This window comes from Callithrix jacchus, chromosome X (assembly GCF_049354715.1).
Source record: "Callithrix jacchus isolate 240 chromosome X, calJac240_pri, whole genome shotgun sequence".
Classification (NCBI taxonomy): Eukaryota; Metazoa; Chordata; class Mammalia; order Primates; family Cebidae; genus Callithrix; species Callithrix jacchus.
In genome coordinates this window covers 144576995-144591094 of record NC_133524.1, presented here as the reverse complement: position 1 = coordinate 144591094, position 14100 = coordinate 144576995, and the positions used below count along the sequence as shown (strand labels likewise).

General features: G+C 38.2%; 1 protein-coding gene across 1 annotated transcript in view; it reads right to left on the bottom strand.

Annotated features, from left to right (window-relative positions):
- Positions 1-1522: 1522 nt before the first annotated feature.
- FMR1NB (FMR1 neighbor) overlaps positions 1523-14100 on the bottom strand; it is a 44797-nt gene continuing 32219 nt past the window's right edge. The window contains exons 4-5 of the mRNA XM_008990005.5: positions 3166-3311; positions 1523-1688 (exon numbers count right to left, since the gene is read on the bottom strand). Coding sequence (XP_008988253.4) covers positions 3179-3311 — 133 coding nt within the window. The 3' untranslated portion in view covers positions 1523-1688; positions 3166-3178. The remainder of the gene's footprint in view (positions 1689-3165; positions 3312-14100) is intronic.

Genomic DNA, 14100 nt, shown 5'->3' with positions numbered 1-14100 from the left:
TGCCTGTTTTGGACTTTCGAAGTCATTTCATTCTCTTATATAACTTCTTTGGCTAGATCCTCCAGTATTGTATTAAATAGTAGCTGTGATAACAAGTATCATTGCCTCGCTCTTGACCTTAAAGGGAATGCTTCTAAATTTTCTCCATTAAATATTTTATTTTGGTTTACTTTTATAAAGTTAGGGGAGTTCCCTTCCATTTCTAGTGTACTGAGCCCTTTAAATCTGAAATCATTGTTGATATCTAACAATTGCTTTCTTCTATACCTTTTCAGAAAATTGTGTAATTTTTCTCCTTTGTTCCATTAATGCAATTATACTCCTGCACATTCCAGCAGTAAAACATTGCTTGAACTCCTCAGAATAAAGTCTACTAGTACATTGTGAGTTTGTAGATGATAGATAGATAGACAGATAGATAGATTGATAGCCAATAGACTTGTAAGATTTTTCTATCTATGTCCTTAAGTTAAATTGGCCTCTATCACTTTTTTCTTGCACTACCTTTGGCTGGTTGTGATACCTGTACTATATTAGTTTCACAAACATGATGAGCACCTTTTTCTGTTCTTCTACCTTGTAGAACAACATAAATAAGATTGGGATTATTTGTTCTGAAATTTCAGTAAAATTCAACTGAAAAATTTGGGGTCTGACCCTAAGAAAAAGTAGGAGAAAATAAAGATTGCAAACAGCCTTTACCCTAACCACTCCACCATACATAGGCCCTATCTTGTACAATGCAGTATGTAAGGGGAAGCAGACATGCACTGGCCTTGCCCAAAGATCTTTGATAAACTTTTACTTGTTAGACTTTTAGACTTTTCATTGCTAAGTTTGACACCAAGTTCCATGAACTCCTCTGTCATTCTTTTGGCATTGGCAAAGGGGAATGTTGGGGAGGGAGCCATATATAATAACTTGGTTTGCCAAATATGACAACTTCTGTTCAATATGACCTGGTTTGCTGATTTAAAGGAACTTTGCAAGAGGAAACACAGGCCTTTAAAATTTTTGTCAATTGCCTTCATTTGCTCTTACATCACATTCAGACACTCTTAGCCTTTCCAATGTCATCTCTCTTTCCTGTTTGCTCAAAATTCCTTGGAACTTTGGGAAATATTTCCCTGCTCTACCCACCACAAAGAATATTAGGCACCTCTCCTCTGTGTTCCCACAAGTAGTTATCTGTTTATAAGTCTAAGGCACTGTTGACAAATATCTGCCTCATTAGATTGCAAACTTCTTAAGAGGGACTGTGGTTGTTTATTTCTACCCACTCCCAGTATTTAACACAGTGTCTAACATAGAGTAGGAGGCTGTTAAATTGTGTTGAATCATTCACATAATTACAGAGAATGTTATAAACTAATAGGATCTCATAACAACCTAACATATACTGTCTTGACTATTTTTAGAGAACTTTCCTGTAGGAGAAGATAATTTTTTTTTTCTTATCATTTGGGCATGTTTTTAAAGATTCTGTAGAAACTATTTCTAATAAAAAGAATTCAGATTCTGGTTTGATGCACAAAACAGAAGTCAGCTTTATTTCATGTTTAAAAGTAAATATGACAAAAGTAAGAATCGATTTTTAACTTTCCAAAAATGCTCCATCAGGTCTGGATGGCTGAGACAGTCCCCTCTGCTCTGGATAGCTTATGTTGTCTTGAGGGGAAAATAATACGCTGGGAGAAAAGTAAAGTAGGGTTAAACGACTTGAAAGGACTAGTATTCACACAGCATACTTTGTAATAAAAGGAAGTCCCTGCAACAAAATTATCTAATTCTATATAGTGAATGTTACGATTAACTTATGTATTTTCGGTTTGCCAGTACATCATCTTCTGTTACTGTGAGGCATACATATAAAATAGACTACAGCAAATATCATTACAGAGATAATTTCTGAATAACAAAATTAACTTCCATGTCCCAGTGAATGGTCCACAGAAACCAAGTTTTGTTAGTCTAGTTATCATGTTATATATGTGTATATGTATGTGTGTGTGTGCATGTATACACATGCACACATGTATTGTATTAAATTAATACAAGGTAATATATTCATATGAATGATAATACACAGGCATCATTATAGTAATATATATTTATGTGTTACCTTAAATAGACAATATGTATCAAATATACATATATGATCCCTTATATAAAGATTTTCTTTTGCTTCCTCCGAGATAAATCGCTTTTCCTATTCATCAAATCAGCCTTCTCATTTTGAAGACTGGTGAAATGAGGCCCAAGAAAATTAAAGAACTTGCTCAAGCATACACTGTAAATAATGGCAGAACTGGGACTAAAGCCAGAGTCTCCTGACACTGAATTCAATGGTGTGTTATTCCTTTCCTTTGCTTCTTTGTAACTTAATACCTTAAATTTGGGTAGTGCATTGCAATTTTCAAAACATTTTCACATACAGTATATTGTTTAAGTTACACAAGAAAATCTAAGATGATGGTATCAAGGAACTGAAAGGTTAATTTCCTTGGCCATGGAAGCACTACTATTTAATGACCTGGGTCTCCTTACCCCAGTCCCTGAGGTACACCTTTGTTTCTCACCAACCATTTCATTCTTACTTGGCCCCACACAGTTATTTTGGAAGGAAGAGACCCAGGTCAAGGCTAGGAATCTGTAAGCCTGTACAAGTGTGACCTGTACAGGTAGTCCCTAGTATATGATTCTGGGATCCCTCTCTCAACTTCTTCTAACACTATGTGGTGCAGGTGAGACTAAGAGCTAAGATCCAGGATTCAATCTCAGTTCTGTCAGACTCGTAAGGCCATGCTCCTTCCCCTGGATATGTGATATGGCCACGTATGAGGACTATGGCCTTTATCAAGGGTGTCTATCAGCGAGCCATAGAGTCAGAGTGGGCAGATTCAACTTCTTTGCTCCCTCTGAAAAGCTGACCTGTTTATACCATATAAGGTGGCACCAAAACAATTGGCACATTTCTTACTCATTTTCCTGCTATCTAAATATCCCTAGTGATAAATATTTGTTCAGAAGCTGACCCTCTTGTGATCCAAACATTTGTGTGGTCAAAAAAAAAATGTGTCACTCAAACCAAGATGATCATAGAAATATAAAGCTAAGAAGAATCAGAGATTGGGCACTTCAACTTTATATCCTATTGTCAATTACCTTTGGTCTCTTGCTACTCTTCGCCATCTTTCTCATCTCTTCCTGCTGCTTTCTGTAACATTTCAGTCTTCCTCCTTCGCACATTTCTTGGTTTCTTCAAACTCTTTTCACCTCTTTTGACCCTGCTTTGTAAATTGGCCCATTTCCTGTAACATAAAAGTTCAAGCGAAACCTTATTTCTCATTAGTGATAGAGTAACAATGGGAGTGTTATAAGCAAAAGGATATTTGCCCAGATGACTACACTTTCCCACCTGGTATTTTTAACTCACCAGATTTAATAAATCTGATAGAAATTGTTCCACTTCGCTTGCTCATATGGATCATGGTAGCCATCATTATTATTCTCTATACAGTCATTTTGATTATGTGACCTTCCATAACAGAAATGCTCTCCTACTTCCCTGTGCTGACATCAGTGTTACCCACTCTTTAACACCCAGTTTAGAAATCATCTTGTCTTGGAAGCCATCTCTTCCACTCCTAGTTTAGAGGGATTCCTTCCTCCTATGAACTTCAAATCTAAATAGTAATAGCTCACATTATATTAGCATTTACAATTTTCAAAGCACTTTCACTTACTACTGTTGTCGTTGGGTATACAACTCGTACCTCCTTGTGTTTGTGTGGATCGTTCGTAAAGAGGCACTTGAGAGGCTGCCACATGCCAAGAACTTCACTAAGTGCTTTATACACTTTATCTCATTTAATCCTCACAACAGCCCTAGAAGGTGGATAGTGTGTTTCCTATTTTGCAAATGATTAAACTGGGGCTTAAAGAGGTAAAATAATTCACTCGAGGTCACAGATCGCTAGTGATAGAGATGCTGAATTTAAACATAGATCTGTTTGACTCTAACATACAAGCTTTTTGCATTAGACCACTTTGCACTGTGAATGAATAATGGCTAACAGCAGGTATGATAGACTTCCTATGTGCCGAGGCCTGTACATAAGCCCTTCATGTGCATGATCTCATTTAATCTTCATAATGACTTGATGAGGCAGGTACTATTTCTATCATTTTCATTTTTCATGTGGAGAAACTGAGGCACAAAAAGGGAAAGTAACTTGCCGAGGTCATCAAACTACTCAGTAGAAGAGCCAGGATTCAAATCCAGACCTATCTAAATCTAAAGTACAATCTCTCTCCTACTACACTACACTAACCTGTCTCATTCTCCCCTCAAAGCTTGTAAATTCGTTCAGACTGGAACCTTGCCTTATCACTTTTTATATCCCACAGAGGAAATAAAAATGTGAGTTGATTTTATAAGAAATGTTAGTTGATTTTTATGCTTATAGGGCTTTTACTTTCTAAAGAACTTAATGTAATCCAAGAAGAAAAAAAATAGTAATGTTGATGGCAGAGGTAAGAAGGAAAATCCAAAGACAGAAAAAAAGAGAGAAAGATTTGCATACAATATTATGAAGAAGTAATGACATAATTAATCCTTTCCTTATCTCATATTAGGTAGCATACAGAAGAAGATACCGGGATCCTGTAAGTGCTACTTAGCTATACAGAAAAACAAGGTCCTGCGCATGTAAGTCCTAGAGATAGATAAGTCTGCCTTTGAAATTATGACTTTGAAGATGGTTACTAACTTTTCTCCCCTAAAACTATATTACTAGGTTGACACTGAGCTCCACTAGGTAAGAAAGATGTGGAGCAAAGAAACAAATTTTTTCCCAGTTAATCATAAAAATGTCTCCAGGCATAAATGAAATGGTGAGGGCCAAAAATATATTTATGATTTATCTATGGCCTGTTTATGTTGCCAGGTTGTGAACTGCAGCCTCAAAAAAATAATAACTGAAACAACTACACAGTTCTCAGTCCCTTGGGGCCAGATGTGTTTGAGACTGGAACCTTACCTTATCACTTTTCTAAAAAGGTAATATAACATGATATACTGAATATTACATGACATTCCCATGGGGTCTGGGGCAGCATCTCATAATCAAACACAGTAACATTTCTGCAACAAAATATATAAACATTCACTTTAGGAATTAAATAATGACCAGAAGGAATCTCAGTCCAGGTTTATTGCAAAATGAGTACAACAAAGTTTTTAGGTTTGGAGAAATGTTTGAATTTCCGGATTTTAGAGAAATTGGGAACTTACGCTTTCTTCTAATGCTGTGACGTCCATATATCCTACTTTATATAATTAAAATAACTATGTTTTCTTTATCCACAGATTTTATTTTAAATTTAGTCATGTACATTTTACCTTAATTAACAACAAAAAAGCAAGATGGCCTTATTACTTCAAAACTGGCCTAGATTTCAGAGGACTTGGTTTTGGTTCAGCCTCATCACTAACTGGCTATATGACTAACATTTACTACTGAGATCCATGGTTAGATATTCTAATATCTAATGAAAATGCCCAATAGAGATAGTAGGAGTGAAATGATTTTTCCACTGTCCTAGAGGTGGTTTTCTTCTTTTCACATAACGTGTCATATATCATGGCTATCATATTCACACTGAAAAGTACAGGTCAATTTCTTGCATACTCATTCACTCACTAATGCATTTCCTCATTTATTAAATAAACATTATTCCAAATACTAGAGACATAAACATGAATAAGATATGGGACCTGTCTTTGAGGAGCTTAAAATTTAGAAAGGAAGGTAGTTATATAGACTAACAATTATATTACATTGAGATAAGTTCAAGTAGAGGTGATCAGAGATTGGTAGAAGGCAGAAAAGAAGAAGCCTGACCCAATGTGGTCAAGAGAATTGGAGAAAGCTTCCTAGAAGAGGTGACATCTAAGATGAGGCCTGCAGCCTGAGTGGAATGAGCCAGATAAAGAAAAGTGGAAGTGGGGAGATGCGCAAGAGCATTTCAGTCAGCAGATACACTTTATGAGGGTCAGAGTGACAAGGCGGCATGTGGTTTGTAAACATCAAGTAGAGTGGCATGGCTGGAAATGTTAAATGAGCCCACTGGAAATTTCTAATGACAGAGTTCCACATAGTTGTGGGACAGTTTTTTTCTTCTAGGAATTCCCAGGAGCCTAGATCTAAGAGCAGAGAAGTGGTATGGATTCAATTTCAATGAAACAAGGGGACTGGAAGCAAGAATGGATTAAAAAACTAGACAATGGGATCCAGGCTGAATTTAAGAAGCAGATGATGTTAAAAAGATGGCAGACCAGGAGAAATGAGAGCGTTAAAGAGGCTGAAGACCTCAATGAGTTAAAGAACAGATGCAGCAAAAATAAAGCAAGAAAAAGGCTAGAGGACAAGGAACCTATGGTCAAAGAGTAGGATTTTGAACTTTAAGATTTCAGAGATTCAGATGTTCAATTTTTAGTGAATAACAATGTTCAACATGAGGGCATGAAACTGGGTGGCCAGTGATGAGTAAAGGGGCAATTCATCAGAATTGAATACATCAGGAAACTTTGAGGCTAGGGACTCAAAGAAACAAAAACATGTATCATTGAAGGAATTTGTTGGATGTTTTGGAACCTTACGAGCTTAACATACCTGATCAGAAAGATAGAAATGGCATGAGGATAGAGCAAGATGGCAGAATAGAAGACTCTACCAATTGTCTCCACTCTACCCCGCCATGAGAACACCAAATTTAACAACTACACAGAAAAAAAAGTACCTTCATAAAAAACAAAAATCAGGGCAGCACTCACAGTACCTGGTTTTAACTTTATATAGCTGAAAGAAGTACTGAAAAGAGTAGGAAAGACAGTATTGAATTGCCAATGCCACCTCCCCTCTATCCCCCAGCAGTGGCTGCATAGCACAGGAGGAGAACCTGTACACTTGGGAGAGGAAGAGCGCAGCAATTGTGAGACATTACATTGAACTCAGAGCTGCCCTGTCAAAGCAGAAAACAAAACCAGGCTGAACTCAGCTGATCCCTACTCACAGAGGGAGTATTTAAACCAGCTTTAGCCAGAGGGGAACCATCCATCCCAGTGGTCGGAAACTGAATCTAGCAAACCTTGCCACTGTGGGCCACAAGTTCACTTGGGCCCTCAAATAAACTTGAAAGGCAGTCTAGGCCACAAGGACTGCAATTCTTAGGTGAGTCATAGTGCTGACTTGGGTTAAGAGGCAGTAGATTTGGGAGGCACAAAACCTACTGACACACTAGCCAGGGTGGCTAAGGGAACGCTGGTGCCACCTCTCTCCTAATTCCAGGCTGCAAAACTCATAGCTCCAAAAGAGGCTCCTTCCATCTGCTTCAGGAGAGGAGAGGGAAGAGTAAAGAGGACTTTGCCTTACATCTTGGATATCAGCTCAGCCACAGTAAGAAAGGGCACCAGTCAGAGTCAAAAGGTCCCCTTTTCAGGCCCTACCTCACAGATGACAGTTCTAGCTACACTCTGAACCAGGAAAGAATGTACTGCCTTAAAAGAAAGGATCCAGTCCTGGCAGGACCTGCTGACTGAAAAGCCTTTGGGCCCTGAATAACAAGCAGTGATATCTAGGTAATATGCTGTGGACCTTGGGTAAGACTTTGAGACTTGCTGAATTCAGGTATGACTCAGCACATCCTCAGCTGTGCTGGCTACAGGGAGAAACTCTTTCTGCTTGAAAAAAACAGTAGGAAAAGTAAAGGGAACCTTTTCTTGAACCTTATATATCAGCATAGAGACAAGGGAGTAGAGCCCCATGTGGACTTTTAGGGTACCCAATCCCAGGCCTTGGCTCTTGGATGGCATTTCTAGACCTGCCCTGGGCCAGAGGGGAGCCCACTGCCCTGAAAGCTGGTGAGTCCCAAGCCAGGTAACATTCACCACTAACTGATAGAAGAGCCCTTGGGCTTTAAGGGAGCATTGGCAGTACTCCCAGTGGGCCTGCAGTGATGGTTTCTACAGGGTAGCGCTCCTCTGCCTGTAGAAAGGGAAAGAAACAGTGGAAAGAACTGCATCTTGTGGTGAATGCCAGATCAACTGCAGTACAATAGGACACTAGGCATATTCCTAAGGTTTGACTCTAGTTCTTGGCTCCTGGAAGGTACCTCAGGACATGCCTGGAGCCTGTAGGAACTCACCACCCTAAAGAAAAGGATACAAGGCTGGCTGGCTTTGCCACCTGCTGTCTGTACAGCCCTAGTGCCTTGAGCAAACATAAGCGGTAGTCAGGTAGTGATTACAGTGGGCCTTGGACAAGACCTAGTGCTGTGTTGGCTTATGGTCTGACCCAGTGGAGTCTCAGTGGTGGCTGCCTCAGTGGGGCTTGTGTTACCTCACCACAAAGCTCCAGGCAGCTCAGCCGAGAGAGAGAGAGAGAGAGAGAGAGAGAGAGAGAGAGAGAGAGAGCGAGCGAGAGCGAGAGAGAGAGCGAGAGCGAGAGCGAGAGCGAGAGAGAGAGAGAGAGAGAGAGAGAGGGAGAGGGAGAGAGAGAGACTCCATTTGGTTGGGGAAAAGGAAGGGAAGAGAACAAGAGCCTATGATGGTAATCCAGAGAATTCTTCTGGTTTTAATCCAAGACCATTAAGGCAGTACCCCTACAAGTCTACAAGAGCCACAGCATCACTGGGTTTGGTGTTCCTCCTAATGTGAATACAGTTTAGCTCACAACATTCAAGTCCCTTAGAACACCTGGAAAGCTATCCAAAGAAAGACAGGTACAAACAAGCCCAGATAGTGAAGAGTACAATGAATACCTAACTCTTCAATGCCCAGGAACAGATGAACATTCACAAGCATCAAGACCATCCAGGAAAATGTGAAATCACCAAATGAACTAAATAAGGCATCAGAAATAAATCCTAGAGAAACAGAGACATGTTACCTTTCAGACAAAGAATTCAAAATAGCTGCTTTCAGCAAACACAAATAAATTTAATAGAAACCAGACCAGGAATCCAGATTTCTATCAGATAAATTTAACAAAGAGGTTGAGGGGTCCAAAGTGGCTCCGGCCGGAGGTCGTGGCGCTTGCGAAGGCGAGGTCATGAGTTCAAGGCTAACCTGAGCAACCATATAAGCTCAAACTGATTGGCAAAACAAAAACAAAAACAAAGAGGTTGAAATAATTAAAAATAATCAAGCAGAAATTCTGGAGTTAAAAATTCAATTGACATACTGAAGAATACATCAGAGTCTTTTAATAGACTGATCCAGCAAAAGAAAAAAATTAGTAAGCTTGAAGTTATGCTATTTTAAAATACATTTAATACCATTTAAAATGGTCAGAGGAAACAAAAGAAAAAAGAATTTAAAAAACAATAAATCATGCCTATAAGATTTAGAAACTGGACCTCTTCCTGAAACCTTACACTAAAACTAACTCCAGATGGATTAAATATTAAATATGACACCTAACACCATAAAAACCATAGAAGAAAACCTAGGCAAAACCATTCAGGACATAGGCATAGGCAAGGACTTCATGACCAAAACACCAAAAGCATTGCCAACAAAAGCCAAAATAGACTAATGGGATCTAATTAAACTCCAGAGCTTCTGCACAGCAAAAGAAACAATCATTAGAGTGAACTGGCAACCAACAGAATGGGAAAAAATTTTCGCAATCTACCCATCTGAAAAAGGGCTAATATCCAGAATCTACAAAGAACTAAAATGGATTTACAAGAATAAAATAAACAAACCCATTCAAAAGTGGGTGAAGGATATGAACAGACCCTTTTCAAAAGAAAACATTTATGAGGCCAACGAACATATGAAAAAGTGCTCATCATCACTGGTCGTTAAAGAAATGCAAATAAAAACCACATTGAGATACCATTTCACACCAGTTAGAATGGCCATCATTAAAAAATCTGAAGACAACAGATGCTGGAGAGGATGTGGAGAATTAGGAACACTTTTACACTGCGGGTGGGAGTGTAAATTAGTGCAACCATTGTGGAAGACCGTGTGGCGATTCCTCAAGGACCTAGAAATAGAAATTCCATTTGACCCAGCAATCCCATTACTTGGTATATATCCAAAGGATTCTAAATCGTTCTATTATAAAGACACATGCACCAATATGTTCATTGTGGCACTGTTCACAATAGCAAAGACCTGGAACCAACCCAAATGTCCATCGATGATAGACTGGACTGGGAAAATGTGGCACATATACACCATGAAATACTATGCAGCCATAAAAAACAATGAGTTCATGCCCTTTGTAGGGACATGGATGAATCTGGAAACCATCATTCTCAGCAAACTGACACAAGAACAGAAAATCAAACACTGCATGTTCTCACTCATAGGCAGGTGTTGAACAGTGAGAACACATGGACACGGGGAGGGGAACATCACACACTGGGGTCTGTTGGGGGGACTAGGGGAGGGACAGTGGGGGGTAGGGAGGTTGGAGGGTATGGAGGTTGGGGAGGAATAACATGGGGAGAAATGCCAGATATAGGTGATGGGTGGATGGAGGCAGCAAACCACATTGCCATGTAGGTACCCATGCAACAATCCTGCATGTTCTGCGCATGTACCCCTGAACCTAAAGTGCAATTAAAAAAACAAAACAAAACATATATATAAAGATTTAGAAAATACTCTTAAAAGGGCAAATCTAAGAGTTAGTGACCTTAAAAAAGAAGTAGAGAAGGTGTTAGGGTTAGAAAGTTTGTTCAAAGCAATAATAACAGAGAATGTCCCAAACCTAGACAAAGATATCAATATACAAGTACAAGAATGTTACAGAATACTCAGCAGATTTAACCAAAAGAAGATGACCTCAAGGCATTTAATAATCAAACTTCCAAAGATCAGTGATGAACAACGAATCCTAAAAGCACTAAGAGAAAAGAAACAAATAACATATGATGGAGATCCAGTATGTCTGGCAGCAGAGTTATCAGCAGAAACCTTATGGCCAGGAAAAAGTGGCATGATATATATATATGGTGCTGAAGGAAAAATAAGACACATATTACTCTTTCACCATAGAAGAGTATGTCCAAAGAAGATATCCTTCAAACATGAAGAAAAATAAAGACTTTCCCAGACAAACAAAAGCTGGGGGATTTTATCAATACCAGATCTGTCCTATACAAAATGCTAAATGGAATACTTCAAAGAGAAAGAAAAGGATGTTAATGACCAATAATAAATCATCTGAAGCTATAAAACCATTGGTAATATTAAGTATATAGAAAACCACAAAATATTATAACAATCTAACTTTGTTGTATAAACTGCTCTTAAGTGGAAATAATAAAAGATGAACCAATCAAAAATATTAAGTACAACAATTCTTTAAAACATAGACAACTATAGGATATAAACAGAAATAACAAAAAGTTTAAAAGTTGTTAAATAGGGGATGAACCTATGAGGTAGAGTTTTGATTAGTTTCCTTTTTGCTTGTTTGTTTATGCAATGTGATTTTTATCAGCTTAAAATATAGGTTATTAGATAGTATTTGCAAGCCTCATGGTAACCTCAAATCAAAAAACATACAATGGTTTGACAGAAAATAAAAAGCAAGAAACTAAATCATATCACCACAAAAAATCACCATCACTAGAGGAAGACAGGAAGGAAGGAAAGTAGAAGGAGAAGACTACAAAGCCACCAGAAAACAAATAATAAAATGGCAGAAGTAAGTCATTACTTACCAATAATAATACTGAATATAAATGGACTACATTCTCCAATCAAAAGACAGGGAGTGGCTCAATGGATATAAAAACCAGATCCAATCATCATTTGTCTACAAGAAACACACTTCATCTATAAAGATACATACAGACTGAAAGTAAAGGAATGAAAAAATGACATTCCATACCAACGGAAACCAAGAAAGAACAGGAGTAGATATACTAACATCAGAAACAATGTATTTTAAAGCAAAACTATATGAAGAGACAAAGACAGTCACCACATAATGATAGAGGTCAATTCAGCAATGGAATACAGCAATTGTAAATATATGTGCACCCAACACTGGAACACTCAGATATATAACACAAATAGTATTAGAGCTAAAGATAGAAATAGAACCCAATACAAAAATATTTAGGGACTTCAACACCCTACTGTCAGCACTGGACAGAAAATGAACAAAGTAGCATCAGACTTAATGTACACTGAAATCAACAAGAGGAATTTTGAAAACTATACCAAGACATGGAAATTAAACAATATGCTCCTGTGTAGCCAATGAATCAATGAAGAGATTAAGAAGGAAATTAAAACATTTCTTGAAACAATTGATAATGGAAACATAATATACCAAAACCTGGGATGTAACAGAAGCAGTACAACAGAGGGAAGATTATAGCTATAAGTACCTATATCAAAAAGAGGAAAAATTTCACATAAACAGCCTGATGATACGTCTTAAATAACTAGAAAAGCAAGACGAAACCAAACCCAATATTAGGAAAATAAAAATAATAAAGATCAGAGCAGAAATAAATAAATTTGAAATGAAGAAAACAATAACAGTTTTATCAAATTTACAAATTTTTTAGCAATCTTATTAAATTCACAAACCTTTAGCCCAGACTAAGCAAAAAAGAGAGAAGACCCAAATAAGTAAAATTAGAGATGAAAAAGAAGACATAACTGAAACCATAGAAATTCAAAGGTTCGGTAGTGGTTATTCTGAGCAACTATATGCCAATAAATCAGAAAATTTAGAAGAAATGGAAATATTTCTAGACACATACAACCTAACAAAATTGAACCAGGAAGAAATCCAAAACCTGAACAGACCAATAATAAGTAATGGGAGCAAAGCTATAATAAAATTTTCCCAGCAAAGAAAAGCCCAGGACCCAAGGGCTGGGCATGGTGACTCACATCTGTAATCCCAGCACTTTGGGAAACCAAGGCAGGTGGATTCCTTGAGCTCAGGAGTTTGAGACAAGCCTGAGCAACATGGCTGAGCTCAGGAGTTTGAGACCAGCCTGGGCAACATGGTCAAACCCTGTCTCTATCAAATATACAAAAATTAGTTGGGTGTGTTGGCATACGCCCATAGTTCTAGGTACTCAGGAGGCTGAGGTGGCAGGATTGCTGGAGCTCGGGAAGTTGAGGCTGCAGCGAACTATGACTGTGCCACTGCACTCCAGTCAAGGTGACAGAGTGAGAACTTGTCTCAAAAAAAAAAATTCCCAAGTTTACTTCCATAGAAGCCATCTACATGCTGACTTTTTATCTGTACCTCCTTCATGGACTGTGATTTTCTCCCTTGGATACTTGGACTATTAGACTATGTGTTACTGGAGAGCACAGAGCATAATCTGATTCACTTCTTTATCCTTCACAGCACCTAACCCAAGGCCTGGAACCCAGATATTCTTGAAAGCATTAGACGTTCTTGAATGATATAATGAAATGAAGTAGAGATATCTCAGACAGATCAGTCTGGCAAGACATTGCAGGATGGATTAGAGGGAGAGTAGATTAGGAGTCCAGGTGTATGTCCAAATTGGTTTGGCAGGTAGCCTTAATTCCTCTTTACCTAAGGCCAATGCCATATGTTCCTATTTAAATACCAGGAAACTTCTCTGGAAGGTGCCTCCTAGCCATTCTCCAAGCCTCACTTGCAGCCCCATCCCAGATAGTGTCTCTCTTATAAGAACCTCTTGGATTAGATATATCACTATGACCTCTCAGCTCTGAAAGTTGTCTTTGCTCTTTAGATGCTACCTTTAGTTCCCTTTTGCTCCTCTCCTGAAGTCACTTGCCTAGAATGGGGAAAAGCACTAAAGACTGGGACTAAATTGCAACAAAAAAATGAGAGAAGGGGCAAATTCCAGACTCATTCCAAGGAAGAAAAAAACAAAACAAAACAAAAAAATGACAAGGAGAGTAAGTGAAAAGATTATATACTGAGGATAAATGAAAAGAAATAGTCACTGATGACTCCAAGGTTCTAGCTTGGGAAACTAAAGAAATCACTGACAGGAATGGAGAAGTGTCAAGGGGAGATGATTTAGGAGAAAAAGATGAGTTTACTT